The 16,131-nt window shown below is 42.6% G+C and overlaps 1 protein-coding gene across 1 annotated transcript in view; it reads right to left on the bottom strand.

Annotated features, from left to right (window-relative positions):
• DNAH11 (dynein axonemal heavy chain 11) overlaps positions 1 to 16,131 on the bottom strand; it is a 320,004-nt gene that overhangs the window by 131,493 nt on the left and 172,380 nt on the right. Inside the window, exons 46-51 of the mRNA XM_073898943.1 lie at positions 9,904 to 10,108; positions 6,833 to 6,998; positions 6,068 to 6,170; positions 4,530 to 4,769; positions 2,612 to 2,773; positions 2,148 to 2,341 (exon numbers count right to left, since the gene is read on the bottom strand). Of these exons, the coding sequence (XP_073755044.1) occupies positions 2,148 to 2,341; positions 2,612 to 2,773; positions 4,530 to 4,769; positions 6,068 to 6,170; positions 6,833 to 6,998; positions 9,904 to 10,108 (1,070 nt within the window). The remainder of the gene's footprint in view (positions 1 to 2,147; positions 2,342 to 2,611; positions 2,774 to 4,529; positions 4,770 to 6,067; positions 6,171 to 6,832; positions 6,999 to 9,903; positions 10,109 to 16,131) is intronic.

The following is a 16,131-nucleotide window of genomic DNA, read 5'->3' as shown; positions in this document are numbered from 1 at the left end:
AGGACACGTTTTCAGATCATCTCTAACCCTGAGTAAATCAGCTGTGAGCTCACAATCCCGGATCAAAGCAACAGCCTTCCTCTTGAAGGCCACCGAGAAGCCCCCGAAGAAGGATCAGGGGAGAAGTCTCTCGCCCTTGGTGGCAATGGGCCGTCGCTCTCACCTGCCCCGTGACTCCCACTCACAGTCAGTGTCCTAAGCCAAGCAGGAACAGCGACACTAATACTTCAATTAGCAGTGCAGTCATAGACTCTACCTACCACCAGTGTGTATCATCAGAGGACTGAAGCTGCGAAGGGATCGATGAATCAATCAATACTTCCCATGCTTATAATAACTCATGATGGGGAGGTCTCCCAAGTTTTTCCTTGCCACTCGTGAAAACTGAACTCTCTGCCTTTTTGGGATGTCTCTTTGAATTTCCTTCTTCCCATACTTCCTTCTTTCCTGACTCATTTTTTAACCATGATTTCCTTATTTTAATCTTTGCCCAAATATCCCTTGTTGGAAAGGCCAGTGTTACTTACTGAATGGCATCCCCCCGCCCCAATTCACATATGAAAGTCCTAACCCCAAGTACCTCTGAATAAAAGTTTATCTGGAAATAGGGTCGCTGAGGAAGTAATTGGTTAAGACAAGACAGTATCATTCTGGAGTAAGGTGGGCCCCTTATCCACTATAACCAGTGTCCTTCTAAAAAGGAGAAATTCGGACGCAGGCACACACAGCAGGGGAAAGCCATGTGAGGGCTGGAGGTAAGCCGCCACAAGCCAAGGAACGACCGGAAGCTCGCAGAGAATTCTGGAACAGATCCTTCCCAGCATCTGCAGAGGGAGCATGGCTCTCTGTCACCTCTCTTTCAGATTTCTTGCCTCTACTGTGCGACCATAGTACCTGTTTTTCTAAACCACCCATATGCGGTATTTCAGTACAATGCTAGCAAACTAACAGAGCCAGTGACAAATCATGGTGATGAGGGGAGCAGTGCCGGATGTGACGGTATACCCAACTGCCCACACAGAGGCAGCAAGGGCCAGCTGCTTGGACTCTTCCACAAATGACGTCATTCCCATGCTAAAATGTGTTGAAAAACTTCTCACTGCACTTAGAGTAAAATGGAAACTCCTTTCTCTGGTTACAGGGAAATACCCTGTGTCAGTAAGACCCGTTCTGGCGTCTCCATGCTTGTCGAATATTGCTCTCTCCACTTTTTCTCCATTCCGCAGTCATAATGACCCCTTTTCTGTTTTTGAACATTCAGCCTTGGGGCTGCATGAAATATGCCCCTGCCTAGAATGGTCTTCCTCTAGACCTTTCCAGGCTTCGCTCCTGCTTACCATTTGATCTTACCTTAAATGTCACCTCCTCATAGAGATACCCAGGCTTTTTATGGGAATGCACATATTTATTTCTCAGAATCGATCTATTTCTCAGCATGACACATCACTTCCTGCCATCTTGCTTATGTCTTTATAAAAGTTCATCAGCATCACTAAAATGTAAGCTCAACTAGAGTAAGGACTAGAGTATCTTGTTTGCTGCTGTATCCTCAGTACCTAGAACAATGTCTGACAGCAAGGGAGCAATGGATGGTTGCATGATCTGTGCACTGCACAAGGCACCCAGTCTAGGAGGTGAGCCAGAGTCTTGTCAGCCAAGCTCTACATCAGGACAGCGGCATCTGTCTAATTATCTGCCAAGAAAACATGCTCCCTTCCTTTCCTAACTTGTACCAGAGTAGTAAATCGGCTGCCAACTGTTCCTGTTTAGCACTCAGTAGGCATTCAATAAACATGCTTCATCAATGACCAGCAGTTTCCATTCATCTTGTTTCTGTCAGTTAAGAACCTTACGGCTTTGAATGAGTCCCACGCCTTTCTCTTTCTCAACCTTCTTACCTATCAGGGCTACAGTGAAATAAAATGAAATTATGGCTGTGACAATGCTTCAGAAAGTAGTGTACTGACCTCAGACATGATTAAGATTAGGATGTAACTTAGAGAGACACTTCCAGTTTTATACTGTATGGCAAACAAGAGACAGGAGCTGCTAGCTCGGAGTACTGAGTATGATGCACAGAAGTATGATGACTGTGGAGACCTCGCCATTTCTACTCTGAGAGAAAGCATCATGACTTGTCAACTCACACATGCTGCATGGCGTCTTCAAATAAGACCAGGTGCATGGCAGCATTCAGTTCATTATAGTTGGCTAAGGCTTCCGTGAGGACGGTCTTCAGCACTTCCCAGTCCCTCACTGGCAGGTAGCATGGATCTTGGCCACCGTGAGCAAAGTGGCAATAGATGAGGGGCTGCTGAAACAGCACGTGACTGTCTACACCCTGCAGGAGGAGGGAGAGAAGATCTGCTCACGTCAGCCATCCAGAATGAGCCATCTGGAAGCAGAGTGGCCCACCAAAGGCAGAACCTGCAGGTCAGTCTGTGAGTCGCTGGGCAGAATGTTCCCCAGGACAGACCCAAGTATATTCTGGAATCATGGCTGTTCCAGCAAGGTAACCATGGGCCCAATTCGTTCACATCCTTAGCTGATTCAGCCCCAACACTGATTAGTGCCAGAGCAAAGGGTGACCTCGGACACCCCACACACTTACTTCAAAATATTTACAGGCAGTTTCCAGCATTTTTTTCTGAAACAAATCACAATCCTTTGGGTCTACCAGTTTGTCTCCATAAACACGAGAAGACTCATGAAGCCACAGGCGGATTAAATCATTTGGACATTTTAAACATTCAGGAGAAGTAAATAAAATGCCCTACAAGGCAAGAACGGGAACAATTAAAAATTTGGAAACTGGTGACATTCCACAACAGTATTTTCCTTTAACATTTTAACTGTATACTAAATTCAGCAGTTTATTAAGTTAGAAGAATTACTATAAGTAGAATTATTATAATAGTAGTTTTACTCTCTGAGAAGTAACATCTTAAAAATTGACGATCATTATACCCAGTTTCAGAATATAGGTAAGACTGTATTTCACAAGCCAGCCCAGGAAATAAATAGCTCATCTGAGGACTTGTGTTTATCAAGTCTCCCAACAGATGAAGTTTCCCAAAGTACAAAGAGCTAACATGAATGTCACAGGATCAACATTTCTTTTAATCCTAAAATCCTTTGATATATCTGTTAATCTAGCCCTTCCATTTAGCAGATGAGGAATATGAGACCAAAAGTAAATTGTCTGAAATCACACTTTGTGGGTAGATCCAGAACTAGCCCCAAAACATTTTGACTACCCCCCCCCCACCGCCGCCTGCCTTCAATACTACCCTTCAGTATCTTGGATTCATAGACCCACTCCTTTGGGAAAGAGTCAGCTGTCTCTGGACTTCGAAGAGACACAGAGAGTTGGCGGCAAGTAGTTACAAAGCCTCAACAACTGTTTGGTGGTGTGAGGGGTAGCTGACAGACTGGACATAGCGGTGAGCAAGCCCCTCATCCTGTGTCACCTATGGCTTCCCTTCCCGTTTTTCCCTAAGATTAAAAATCAGCTTTGATGCATCTGGGTGGCTCAGTCGGTTAAGCATCTGACTCTTGATTTCGGCTCAGGTCACGATCTCAGGGCCATGAGATCGAGTCCCATGTCGGCCTCTGTGCTCAACATGCCATCTACTTGAGATTTTCTCTCACCCTCTCCCTCTGCCCCTCCCCCGCCTTCTCTCTCATGCTCTCTAATAAATAAATAATTTTTTTAAAAATCAGCTTTTAAACAACACCGTAGTGAGCACAGTCGTTCTAGCAGGTGCTAGAAATACAGCAATGAGAACGAGTGGAAGCTCGGTCTCAGGAATCTGTTGTCTGACACAGTGTTATGGTTGTAAGGTATTTGCAGAGCGATTGAGAAAAGAGGATTATAAAAATATAAAGAAACAAAAATCACCAAATATAAAGAAGTCTCCTGAAATTCTCCACTAGCCCTCTCACAAAAGAACTTCATGCCATAAATAACCCTCTAACTGCTTTTCCTGTGGAGGGTAGATCACACCAGTTGATTTTTGTTTTGTTTTGTTTTTAATTCTGGTTTCAATTCCCTCTGTAGAATTTCCTTTCTAAACCAAATACAGAAACACTGCCCTTTTACCAGGTAAGCCAATAAGTGTCAAGGTCAAGTAAAAATAATCCAATGGTGTAAGAAATTGTGACGTTTCTCTTGGTGTATGTTTAAAAATCATACCGTATAAATTATGAATAAATAACAAATGATCCTCCTCACTTGGCCCAAAAGGAGGCACTCGGATATTTATATAGAACACACAGAACAGGGAGTGAGACTTCTAGCCTTGCTTCTGCAGCTAAGTCTCTGCGCTTGAGGGAATCCATGAGTCCCATCGGTAAAATGAGAATAAACCTGCCATCCAGACTTTACAGAGAAGTTTATGGTGTAACATCCAAGAATACATACAACAGTACACAGCTTCACCTTGAACTAAGTTCCATAACTGAACGCCATTAATCTTACCAAAATCATTCCTCCACCCAAGATGCATAACCCAGAGTCACCAAGGTACCTGGAAGACGTTTGATAAGTCTCTCAGATTAAAGAGGTAGTGGAATTTAACAGCTGTGGGTAAAAAGTTATGTGTCATCATCTGATGGAACGTGATTGTTGCCTGTATCAAAGAGGGGCCACTCCTGAGAAGTGATGGACAAAAGGCTTGCTGCTGAAAATGGAAGTTAAGAATTTGGCTATAGATGGTTTGCAGCGTATCCAAGGATGGAAAGTTGAATGCAAACACAGTGAAATGTCTCTGAAAAACAAAACAAAAGAAATATAAGAATTACATATAATAGGGATTATAATGGAACCATTAGATTGCAAAAAAAAGGCTTTTTTTTTTTTTAACCCTTCCTGTATTCCGTGCCCCCTGCCATGTCACTGTGGTACTTTTCTCTCTGACTCTGCGCCTGGCTATAGGACTCGACTGAGCTAACAGAGTGAGGCAGAAATGACACTGTGCCAGTCACTGTCAGAAGCCTGTGTGTTTCCACTTGCTCTCTTAAGGCCCTACCTTTGCCATGAACTGTACAAGCCTATTAATGGATGAAAGACACATGAAACTGAGCCACCCTGTCCCTATCACTTTAGTCAAAGCCACCATAGACTCGCTGATAGAGTCACCCAGCCGACCCCCAGTTGATTCCAGATAAGGGAGTAACCAACACTTACTGTTGTATACTGTTGTTTTTTATGTGTTACAGTTGGTGGGGGTTATTGTTATTAAAAGCTTATATGTACACACAAAACATGCACATTAATATTTTTATCAGCTTTATTCATAATTCCAAGATGTGGAAATTACCAAGGCATCCTTCAATAGGTGAATGGATAAACAAACTGGTACATCAATACAATGAATATTACATAGTGGTAAAAAAAAAAAAAAAAAAGAGCTATCAAGCCATGAAAAGACATGGCAAAACCTTAAATGTGTATTTAAGCTAAGTCCAAGAAGCCAATCTGAAAAGGCCACATACTGTGGGATTTCAACTGTGTGACATTCTGGAAAAGGTGAAACTATGGAGACAATAAGAGGATCAACTGGGTGACAGGGATTCAGGAGTTGGGGGATGGATGATGAGGCAGAGCACAAGAGATTTTTAGTACAGTGAAACCATTCTGTATGGTATTTTCACGGTGGATACCTGGCATTTATGTATTTGCCAAAATCCACAGAATACACAACACAAAGAATGAGCTCTAATGTAAACTTTGGACTTTGGTTAATAATAATGAATTGATATTGGTTCATCAACTGTAATAAATGCAGGACACTAAGGCAATAATGCTCCTAATAGGGCAAAATGAAGTGGGCGGAGGGTGAGAGGGTATTAAGGGAACACTTTGCAGTCCTTTCAACTAAAACTGCTGAAAGAGTTTGTAAACCTGTACCTGCTCTCAAAAAATTAATTAAAAAAAAAAAAAAAGCTTCCAACAAAAGTCCAGTAGGAGCCCTAGGTTGTATGAAAAGCATCAAGAATCACAATCTACAATGTTTGAGGTTTTACTCAGGGCCTATTTGGGCGAAAGCAGGACTCTACATCCTACCTGCAGTCGAGGATTGATCGTGGAACTGCCCACTAGTGGATTCATGCAAGTGATATACTGACAGCTGTGGATTTCTTTAAGCATCACCTTCTGTCTATCATACCTGAAAAACAGAAACTGAAGTCCAAAACCTGAAGGTGACAACACAACAAAATCCCTCAGTTTATGAAGGACTTCCTCACAAACTGTCTCCTTTGGGGGTTTATAATCTCTCTGTGATGTTGGGCGTGTTAGCCTCAACTCAGAGACACAAAAACTAAAGCTTAGAAAAACGGAAGGCTACATAGCTCTTCTGATGCCTGAATCAACATAAGGAACTGAATCAATACCTACTGTTCCTGCTTACTGATTCCCACGTGACTCTATTTCCGGTGAGCAACAACCACAGTGAGGCTGGGGGCTCTCCCTCTAGTTAACGGCAGGGATGGACACACTGCAAGGCCCAGAAATGACCCAACAGCTACATCCCACAGAATAAGGTTAGGTGTCTAAGTAATTTAGTGCGAGTTAACATATCTGAGAGTTTAATGCTTCAACTAGACAGTAATATATCTAAGACACTTTTCAATCCAATTCTTCCAAAGATACAAAGGGAACCTACAGCATTTACGATGATGAAAGGGGGATGTAAAACGAAACCTAAAAGTTATCCCAGAAAATGCTCCTCCTCCTCAGAAGAAATTGGGGTAATTTCATTCGTCGGCATTCATCCATAATAACAACAATTAGATTTCAGTAGACAATAAGACACAGAGAATCGCTTACCAGTGTCCGTAATCGATGTGCTGCCGAATCAGAGTGTGGGGCTGCACTGTGCCATAGGGGTCCACTTCGGGCATATTCAGGTCGTCGATGAAATAAACTAATTTTTTATTTCCTCCTGGACCATAGATACGACCAGCCTTTTTCTCTAGAGGTTTCTCAAGAATTCCTGAAACAAATGCATCATTTTGCCCACCAATCAGATAAAATGTCACTTTCTGTCCTTCGTCTTTTTCTTCCTGGTTTTTCCTCATCTTCTGTCCGTTTCATCCCCTCCTAAGTCTTCAAGTATTAACTCTGTGCAGTTCAGTATCAGCGATGACCCTCTGGTCACCTCCTCTGTGTCATGCTTTCCTGCCAACCTCCCTCCTATTGGCAGCTCACCTCGCCTCTCCTTTCCTGGAGAGTCAACATCTGACACACGACATCACACTGGCCAGCAATCTGAGGCAACGTCGCTGCTGGTCTGAACAGTTCGCCACCCGAACACACTCTAACCCACGGCCCGCTCCCTCTGTCCTTCCCCATCACCCCTGCAGGAGAGGTATCTACGCACAACAGAGAGAGTCCCCACACCTCTCTTCTTCTTGGGTCATCCAAGGGCACAAGTGTAAGGGAAGGCTGTACATAGACTCTATCCTGTGCACACATGAACCTACATTTCTTCATGTGCCTCAGTGACTGTGTTGGGGGTAGGAAATCCTGAATTGAGTGTGTAAGACATAGTGTCTAATAGTTGCTGACTCTCCAAATAGACTATGAGTAGCCTGAGGACAAGGAACTGCATCGTGTTCATGACTGTATTCCTGATGACAACCACAATAAGCCATTTGTTAAATGAATGAAAGAACAAAGAAGTATATCAGGAATAAATTAACAAAGCCCTCCTCCAAGCAGTGGCTTGGCACTTCCAAATGCGTGCGTCCTACCAGCCACTGGTGCCTGGATGTTTGGCCCACACCAAACAAGCCTCTTGCCCACTCACAACCCAGCTCTTCCTTTATCCCTTCTGTGCTCCTCTTTGTGTGATTAACACTCTCTTAGGCAGGTGCCAAGCTTTAGTATCATCTTTCTCTCCTGGTCCCAGATCTGCCGGACTACAGCCTATAAATGCTACCTCATATCTCTTCCTTTTCACCATTCTTTCTACCATTTTAGTCAGAGCAATGTTACATTCAGCTGGTACACTACCCAGGGGAACTGGTCTCCCCACTCAGACATCTCCTCCCAAAGGACAGCCTGCATCCTTGCTCCCCATCAATGGCTCACCATTTCCTACCAAATGAAATACATTCTCTTCAGCTTGCATCTTAGCTTTTTCTACAGTTATAGTGACCATTCCACATTGCCTGGGACTATCCTGGTTTGTCTGTTTGTTTTCTGAGAGAGAGAGAGAGCGAGAGAGCGCACACATGTGAGTTGGAATGGGGGTGGGGTGGCAGTGGGAAGGCAGAGGGGAGAGGAGAGAGAGAATCTCCAACAGGCTCCACACCCAGTGCAGAGCCCAACTAGGGCCTCAGTCTCATGACAACAAGATCATGACCTGAGCCAAAACCAAGAGTCAGATGCTTAGCCACTGAGCCACCCAGACCCCCTGAACTATCCTGATTTTAACAATAAAAATCTCATGTCCCAGAAATCCCCTCACTCCATGGCAAACCTAACAGTTGGGCCTTCTATCTACAATCTAGCTCCAACGTACCACTGTAGCCTTTTCCCTATGTTCTACCCCATCTCTGTGCTTCAGCCAACTTAGAGATTCAATTAATTGCATGTCTTCTGTAATTTTCTCTTTCCTCTGTTTGCTTACACTCATTTTTCTATCTCAAATCCTATATTTGCCTGCATACCACCCCAACCTGAAGGTCTGAAACCCAAATCTTCTTTCAAGTACACTGGTCTATTTGTTGTGCTAACAGGCAATGTCTAAATCTTACACCATGCCTGTACCCTTTCAGGAATTAGCAAGATGAACTCATAGTACAGTCAAGTACTTTGTTCGATTATTGAATTGTAGCCCTAATCTTCCATTTACAAGTGATAAAGTGATCCCTCCTTCTTTGTCTGTGCATGAAAAACATGCACTGGACACAATGCCTTGGGAAAAATAGATAAGTAATATAAATTTGCTAAAGAATTAAATAAAACATCGTCAAGTTGGATTTTTTTAACTGTTCCATTCATGAGGTCAAGAAAGACAAACCTCATTAAGAGATTACAAAAAATCACTCTTGGCTGAGTTAATGATGTCAGTCAGTAAGAAAATTTATTATTAACCTCTACTGATAAAGCTAGGAAAACAGTAACAACATATACTGATGTGCATGAGCGCGCGCGCATACACACACACACACACACACACACACACACACACACACACACACAGAAACCACAATCAGGGCAACTCAATAGGTTTAATCAACTACTAGATAATAGGGAGTTTCACTGCCCCCACCACCAACATAACCCTGACACTTTCCTGGATAGTGACAGATCTACCAATAGCAGCTCTTCCTACACTATCTCCTTCACTTCCCATGTCTACTTAGCTTGCCCTTCCTAACTCAGAATGCCCCAAATCTGGTTCGTTTACACCGATATATTTATTCAAAGGCTAAAATTATTCTTACAATTTTCCTAAGATTTAATTAACAGCTCATGGCCTGGCATTTCATCAATACAGTTTTAATGAAGTTCTCCTAAATCAATCCGTTACTTGAAAAGGTAACCAGGACACTCTTCCTTGTGGACACCCTTATGTTGCTAGGGCTCCATAAAATTGACTAAAGGTGACCAAACTGTGTTGAGGCAAAGCAATGAACACTGCTGATGTCGATTCTTGCTGTTCTGAACAGTAATAAGCGAAATAAAGCCACTAGTGATATAAAAAGCCAAAATCACAATACTGAAACAAAATATATTTTACCCAGATTGGTGGTAAGTAAAAATTCATCTGAAGCCAAAGCGAAATGGTCTAAAGCCTAGAGAAAGTAGTTGTCCCCTCCAGCTACATGCCCCAGCCTTGACAGTTTTTGATGCCTTGTTTCTAAAATATAAGCAGGAAGAACACTTACTTTGCAGAACTGCAGATGTTGTATAATAGTTGAAAGGCACACAGGACACGAAGTAATCCTCAGAGAGACTTGCCAGTGTATCGCCTACAAAGGCTGTCTTTCCCACCCCAGCATTTCCTACCAGCATTAGGGGTTGTCCTTTCTCAAGCAGCAACTCTATGAAATATCTGAGACGAGTTGTCTCTGATGTATGAACCACAACTCTCTGTGGGGGGGGGGGGGGGGGAGAAGGATAGAATGAGAGAAAAGTCAGAAAGAGAGGCATTCCAAAATTTTCTATCTTAAGCAACACAGTCACTTGAGAATTGAGATCCAAAAAATTCTTAACTCAAGTTCACACTCGGTAGGAGAGATCTTACCTGATTTTCAGTTTTGAATTGTCAGAGTTCAGACATCATAACTTGAGGAGAGCAACTGGGTAGTACCATCAAAATGCAGTAGCATAAGCAACGGATTTATCTTTTCCAACTTAAGTACCAGCCAAAGCCCCCTATCACAGAGTACCTACACTCTGTCCAGCCTCATGTTAGGCATACCAGGGAATCCAATAAAAGTTTAAGAAACCGTCCACCACTCTCTAGGAGCTGACAAAACATGTGAAAAGTCAAGCCAAACATAAATCAAAGCTGTGGGAGCAGTGCCTTGGCTGGGTAAGATTAAGTGGTCAAATGATTAGGGCAGAATTTAGACTAACGGAGTTCTGCATGGGGAGAGACCCAATGGCAGGAAACGGTGATTTTAAGTGAAATATTCCTAAGTCCGAAGTACTGTCAAACATATTATGCATTGTTTTGTTAAAAAAAAAATCTTTATAGCAATGCTTCTGCTTTGAAAATTTGTGACTTATTTATATACTTTATTGTTTCACAACAAATTTGAGGTGGCTTAGGGGAATAAAATAAAATGAACAGAGGAGGAGGGGAAAAGATGGCAGAGGAGTAGGGGACCCTATTCTGACCGGTCCCCGGAATTGAGCTGGATATCTACCAGACCACTCTGAACACCCATAAAACCAGCCTGAGATGTAAGAAAGCAGATCTGGATCTCTACAAACAGAATCTCGCAGGTGGTTGGTTTTGAGGTATGAAGCGGAGAGCCCTGATTCTGCGGGCAGATATCGGGGGATAAACGGCTGCTGGAGGGAGCCTAGCCATGAGGATCCTACACCACCGGTGAGCGATACCCTCCCACGCTGGGGACAGGGCACAGACTCACAGACCGGTAGCGGTGGGGAAAGGACATTAGATGGAGACCGGAGCGGTGCGGCCATGTGTGCAAACTGGCGGCGGCTGGAGGTTTTAGAAGCACGAAGGGCAGAGACGTGCCCCGACCTGGAGGCACGATTGGGAGCACTGCAGAAGGGGGCACAACTCAGGACACTGCAATTTAATTATTTTTTTTATTTTAAAGATTATATTTATTTATTTGACAGAAAGAGACACAGCGACAGAGGGAACACAAGCAGGGGGCGTGGGAGAGGGAGAAGCAGGTTTCTTGCAGAGCAGAGAGCCCGATGTGGGGCTCGATCCCAGGACCTTGGGATCATGATCTGAGCTTAAGGCAGACGCTTAACGACTGAGCCACCCAGGTGCCCCGAGGACACTGCAGTTTATAGCAACACAGACACAAACAGATGTAGTGTGGCCTGGAGAGCTCACTGAAGAAGAGACTGCGATCTCTCCACTCTGAGGCAGAGAGGTGGACACGGTCTCTTCCGCTCTGACTCTCAGAAGAGATGCGGAAAGCCGCCAGAGAACAAAAGCCGCAAAAAACCGGTTTTCACTGAGCCCATCCCCTACCACAGGGGGGCAGGGCAACAGGGTTGCCTGAGTAAGAGCACGGCAGACCCCTCCCCCAGGAGACAGGCTGGGAGAACAAGAGGCCAGCAACCCTAAGGTCCCTATAAAACAGGTGCATCTTGCTTGGGTTGTGGTCAATAATTTGGACTCTGTACATTCCCTCAACCACCCTCAACAGAATGACTAGGAGGAGGAAACCCCAAAATAGAAAAGACTCAGAGACTGTGACTACTTCTGCCACAGATTTACAAATGGATACAGATATAACCAAGATGTCCGAGATGGAATTCAGAGTAGCAATTTTGAAGACAATGGCTAGAACGGAGAAATCGATTAATGGCAACATAGAGTCCCTAAGGGCCAGAACTGAAAGTTGAACTGGCAGGACTTAAAAATGCTATCAGTGAGATCCAATCTAATCTAGATAATCTAACAGCTAGGGTAAGTGAGGGAGAAGAATGAATAAGCGACCTGGAAGACAATATAATAGATAAAAAGGGAAAAGAGGAGGCCAGGCAAGAACAACTCAAAATCCATGAAAATTGAATCAGAGAAATAGGTGACACCATGAAACGTTCCAGTGTCAGAATTATTGGGATCCCTGAGGGGGTGGAGAGCGAGAGAGGACTAGAAGATATATTCGAGCAAATCGTAGCTGAGAACTTCCCTAATCTGGGGAATGAAACAAACATTCGTGTCCTAGAGGCAGAGAGGACCCCTCCCAAGATCAAGGAAAATAGGCCAACGCCCCAGCATGTAATAGTAAAACTCAGGAATCTCAGAACCAAGGAAACCATCTTAAGGGCAGTTAGGGGGAAGAGATTCCTTATGTACAGAGGGAGGAACATCAGAGTAACATCAGACCTATCCACAGAGACCTGGCAAGCCACAAAGGCCTGGCAAGACATATTCAGGGTACTAAACGAGAAGAACATGCAGCCAAGAATACTTTATCTGGCAAGGCTGTCATTTAGAATGAATTGAGAGATGCAGAGCTTCCAAGACCTGCAGAAACTGAAAGAATATGTGACCACTAAGCGGGCCTTGCAAGAAATATTAAGGGGGGGGGTTCTATAAAAGGAGAAAGACCCCAAGAGTGATATACAACAGAAATTTACAGGGACAATCTATAAAAACAAGGTCCTCACAGGCAACATGATGACAATAAATTCGTATCTTTCAATAATCACTCTCAACATGAACGGCCTAAATACTCCCATAAACTGGCACAGGGTTGCAGATTGGACAAAAAGACAGGACCCATCCATATGCTATCTACAAGAGACTCATTTTGAACCTAAAGATACATCCAGACTGAAGATGAAGGGATGGAGTTCCATCTTCCATGCCAGCGGACCTCAAAAGAAAGCTGGGGTAGCAATTCTTATAACAGAGAAATTAGATTTTAAGCTAAAGATGGTAGTTAGAGACAGAGAAGGACACTATATCATTCTTAAAGGGTCTAGCCAACAAGAAGATCTAACAATGGTAAATATCTACACCCCCATAATGGGAGCAGCCATCTACATAGGCCAACTGTTAACCAAAATAAAGAGTCATACTGATAACAATATGTTAATTGCAGGAGACCTCAAAACTCCACTCTTAGCAACAGACAGATCATCTAAGCAGAAAATCAACAAAGAAACAAGAGCTTTGAATGACACACTGGACCAGATGGACCTCATAGATATATACAGAACACTGCACCCTAAAACAACAGAATACTCGTTCTTCTCGAGGGCACATGGAACTTTCTCCAGAATAGACCACATACTGGGTCACAAATCAGGTCTCAACCGATACCAAAAGATTGAGATTATTCCCTGCATATTCTCAGTCCATAATACTTTTTAAAACTGGAACTCAATCACAAGAAAAAATTTGGAAGAAATTCAAACACTTGGAAACTAAAGACCACTCTGCTCAAGAATGTTTGGGTCAGCCAGGAAATCAAAGAAGAACTTAAACAATTCGTGGAAACCAAGGAGAATGAAAACACATCAGTCCAAAACCTTTGGGATACTGCAAAGGCGGTCCTAAGGGGGAAATATATAGCCATCCAAGCCTCACTCAAAAAAATAGAAAAATCCCAAATTCAGCAACTAACTTTACACCTTAAAGAACTAGAGAAAAAGCAACAAATGATGCCTCAGGCCCTCATTAGAAGAGAAATAATTAAGATTAGAGCAGACATCACTGAATGAAAAAGCAGAAACACAGTAGATCAACAAAACTAGAAGCTGGTTCTTTGAAAGAATTAATAAGATCGATAAACCACTGGCCAGACTTATCCAAAAGAAAAGAGAAAGGACCCAAATTAATAAAATTATGAATGAAAGGGGAGAGATCACGACTAACACCGAGGAAATAGAAACAATTACTAGAAATTATTATTAACAACTATATGCCAATAAATTGAGCAACCTGGAAGAAATGGATGGCTTTCTGGAAATCCATAAGCTCCCAAGAGTGAAACAGGAAGAAATTGACAACGTGAATAGATTTCGACAATAACCAGTAACGAGATTGAAGCAGTGATCAAAAACCTCCCAAAAAACAAGAGTCTGGGGCCTGATGGATTCCCTGGGGAATTCTACCAAACACGCAAAGAAGAAATAATACCTATCCTCCTAGACTTATTCTATGAGGCCAGCATTACCTTAATCCCCAAACCAGGCAAAGACCCCATCAGAAAGGAGAATTTCAGACTGATATCCCTGATGAATATGGATTCCAAAATCCTCAACAAAATCCTAGCTAATAGGATCCAACAATACATTAAAAAGATCATCCACCACGAACAAGTGGGATTTATCCCAGGGATGCAAGGGTGGTTCAACATTTGCAAATCAATCAATGTGATACATTAATAAGAGGAGAGAGAAGAAGCATATGGTCCTCTCAATTGATGCAGAAAAAGCATTTTACAAAATACAGCATCCTTTCCTGGTTAAAACTCTTCAGAATACAGGGATAGAGCGAACATTCCTCAAGTTCATAAACTCCATCTATGAAAAACCCACAGTGAATATCATCCTCAATGGGGTAAAACTGAGAGCCTTTCCCTCAAGATCAGGAACATGATAAGGATGCCCACTCTCGCCACTATTGTTCAACATAGTACTAGAAGTCCTAGCAACAGCAATCAAACAAAAAGAAATAAAAGGTATTCAAATTGGCAAAGAAGAAGTCAAACTCTCTCTCTTTGCAGATGACATGATACTTTATGTGGAAAATCCAAAAGACTCCACACCCCCAAATTACTAGAACTCATACAGCAATTCAGTAATGTGGCAGGATACAAAATCAATGCACAGAAATCAGTTGCTTTCTTATACACTAACAATGCAACTGTAGAAAGAGAAATTAGAGAAATGATTCCATTTACAATAGCCCCCAAAACCATAAGACACCTTGGAATAAACTAACCAAAGAGGTAAAGGATCTATACTCTAGGAACCACAGAACACTCGTGAAAGAAATTGAAGAAGACACAAGATGGAAAAACATTCCATGCTCATGGATTGGAAGAATAAACATTGTTAAAATGTCTATGCTACCCAGAGCAATCTATACCTTCAACGCCATCCCGATCAAAATTCCAATGACATTTTTCAAAGTGCTGGAACAAACAATCCTAAAATCTGTATGGAATCAGAAGAGACCCCAAATCGCCAAGGAAATGCTGAAAAAGAAAAACAAAGCTGGGGGCATCATGTTGCCTGATTTCAAACTATATTACAAAGCAGTGATCACCAAGACAGCATGGTACTGGCACAAAAACAGACATATAGACCGATGGAACAGAATAGAGAACCCAGATATGGATCCTCAACTCTATAGTCAAACAATCTTCGACAAAGCAGGAAAAAAATATGCAATGGAAAAAAGGCAGTCTCTTCAACAAATGGTGCTGGGAAAATTAGACAGCTATATACAGAAGAATGAAACTCGACCATTCTCTAACACCATACACAAAGATAAACTCAAAATGGATGAAAGTTCTCAATGTGAGACAGGAACCCATCAAAAACCTAGAGGAGAACATAGGCAGTAACCTCTTTGACATCGGCCACAGCAACTTCTTTCAAGATACATCTCCAAAGACTAGTGAAAGAAAAGCAAAAATGAACTTTTGGGACTTCGTCAAGATAAAAAGCTTCTGCACAGCAAAGGAAACAGTCAACAAAACAAAGAGGCAACCCACAGAATGGGAGAAGATATTTGCAAATTGATACTACAGATAAAGGGCTGGTATCCAAGATCCATAAAGAACTTCTCAAAGTCAACACCCAAAAAACAAATAATCAAGTCAAAAAGTGGGCAGAAGATGTGAAAAGACACTTCTCTGAAGAAGACATACAAATGGCTAACAGACACATGAAAAAATGTTCATCATTAGCCATCAGGGAAATTCAAATCAAAA

The sequence above is a fragment of the Callorhinus ursinus genome, unplaced genomic scaffold (genome assembly GCF_003265705.2).
Source record: "Callorhinus ursinus isolate GAN/ISIS: 27379988/994484 unplaced genomic scaffold, GSC_fseal_2.0 scaffold12, whole genome shotgun sequence".
Lineage (NCBI taxonomy): Eukaryota > Metazoa > Chordata > Mammalia > Carnivora > Otariidae > Callorhinus > Callorhinus ursinus.
Note: the sequence above shows the minus strand (reverse complement) of the source record. Positions and strands in the feature narration are given on the sequence as shown.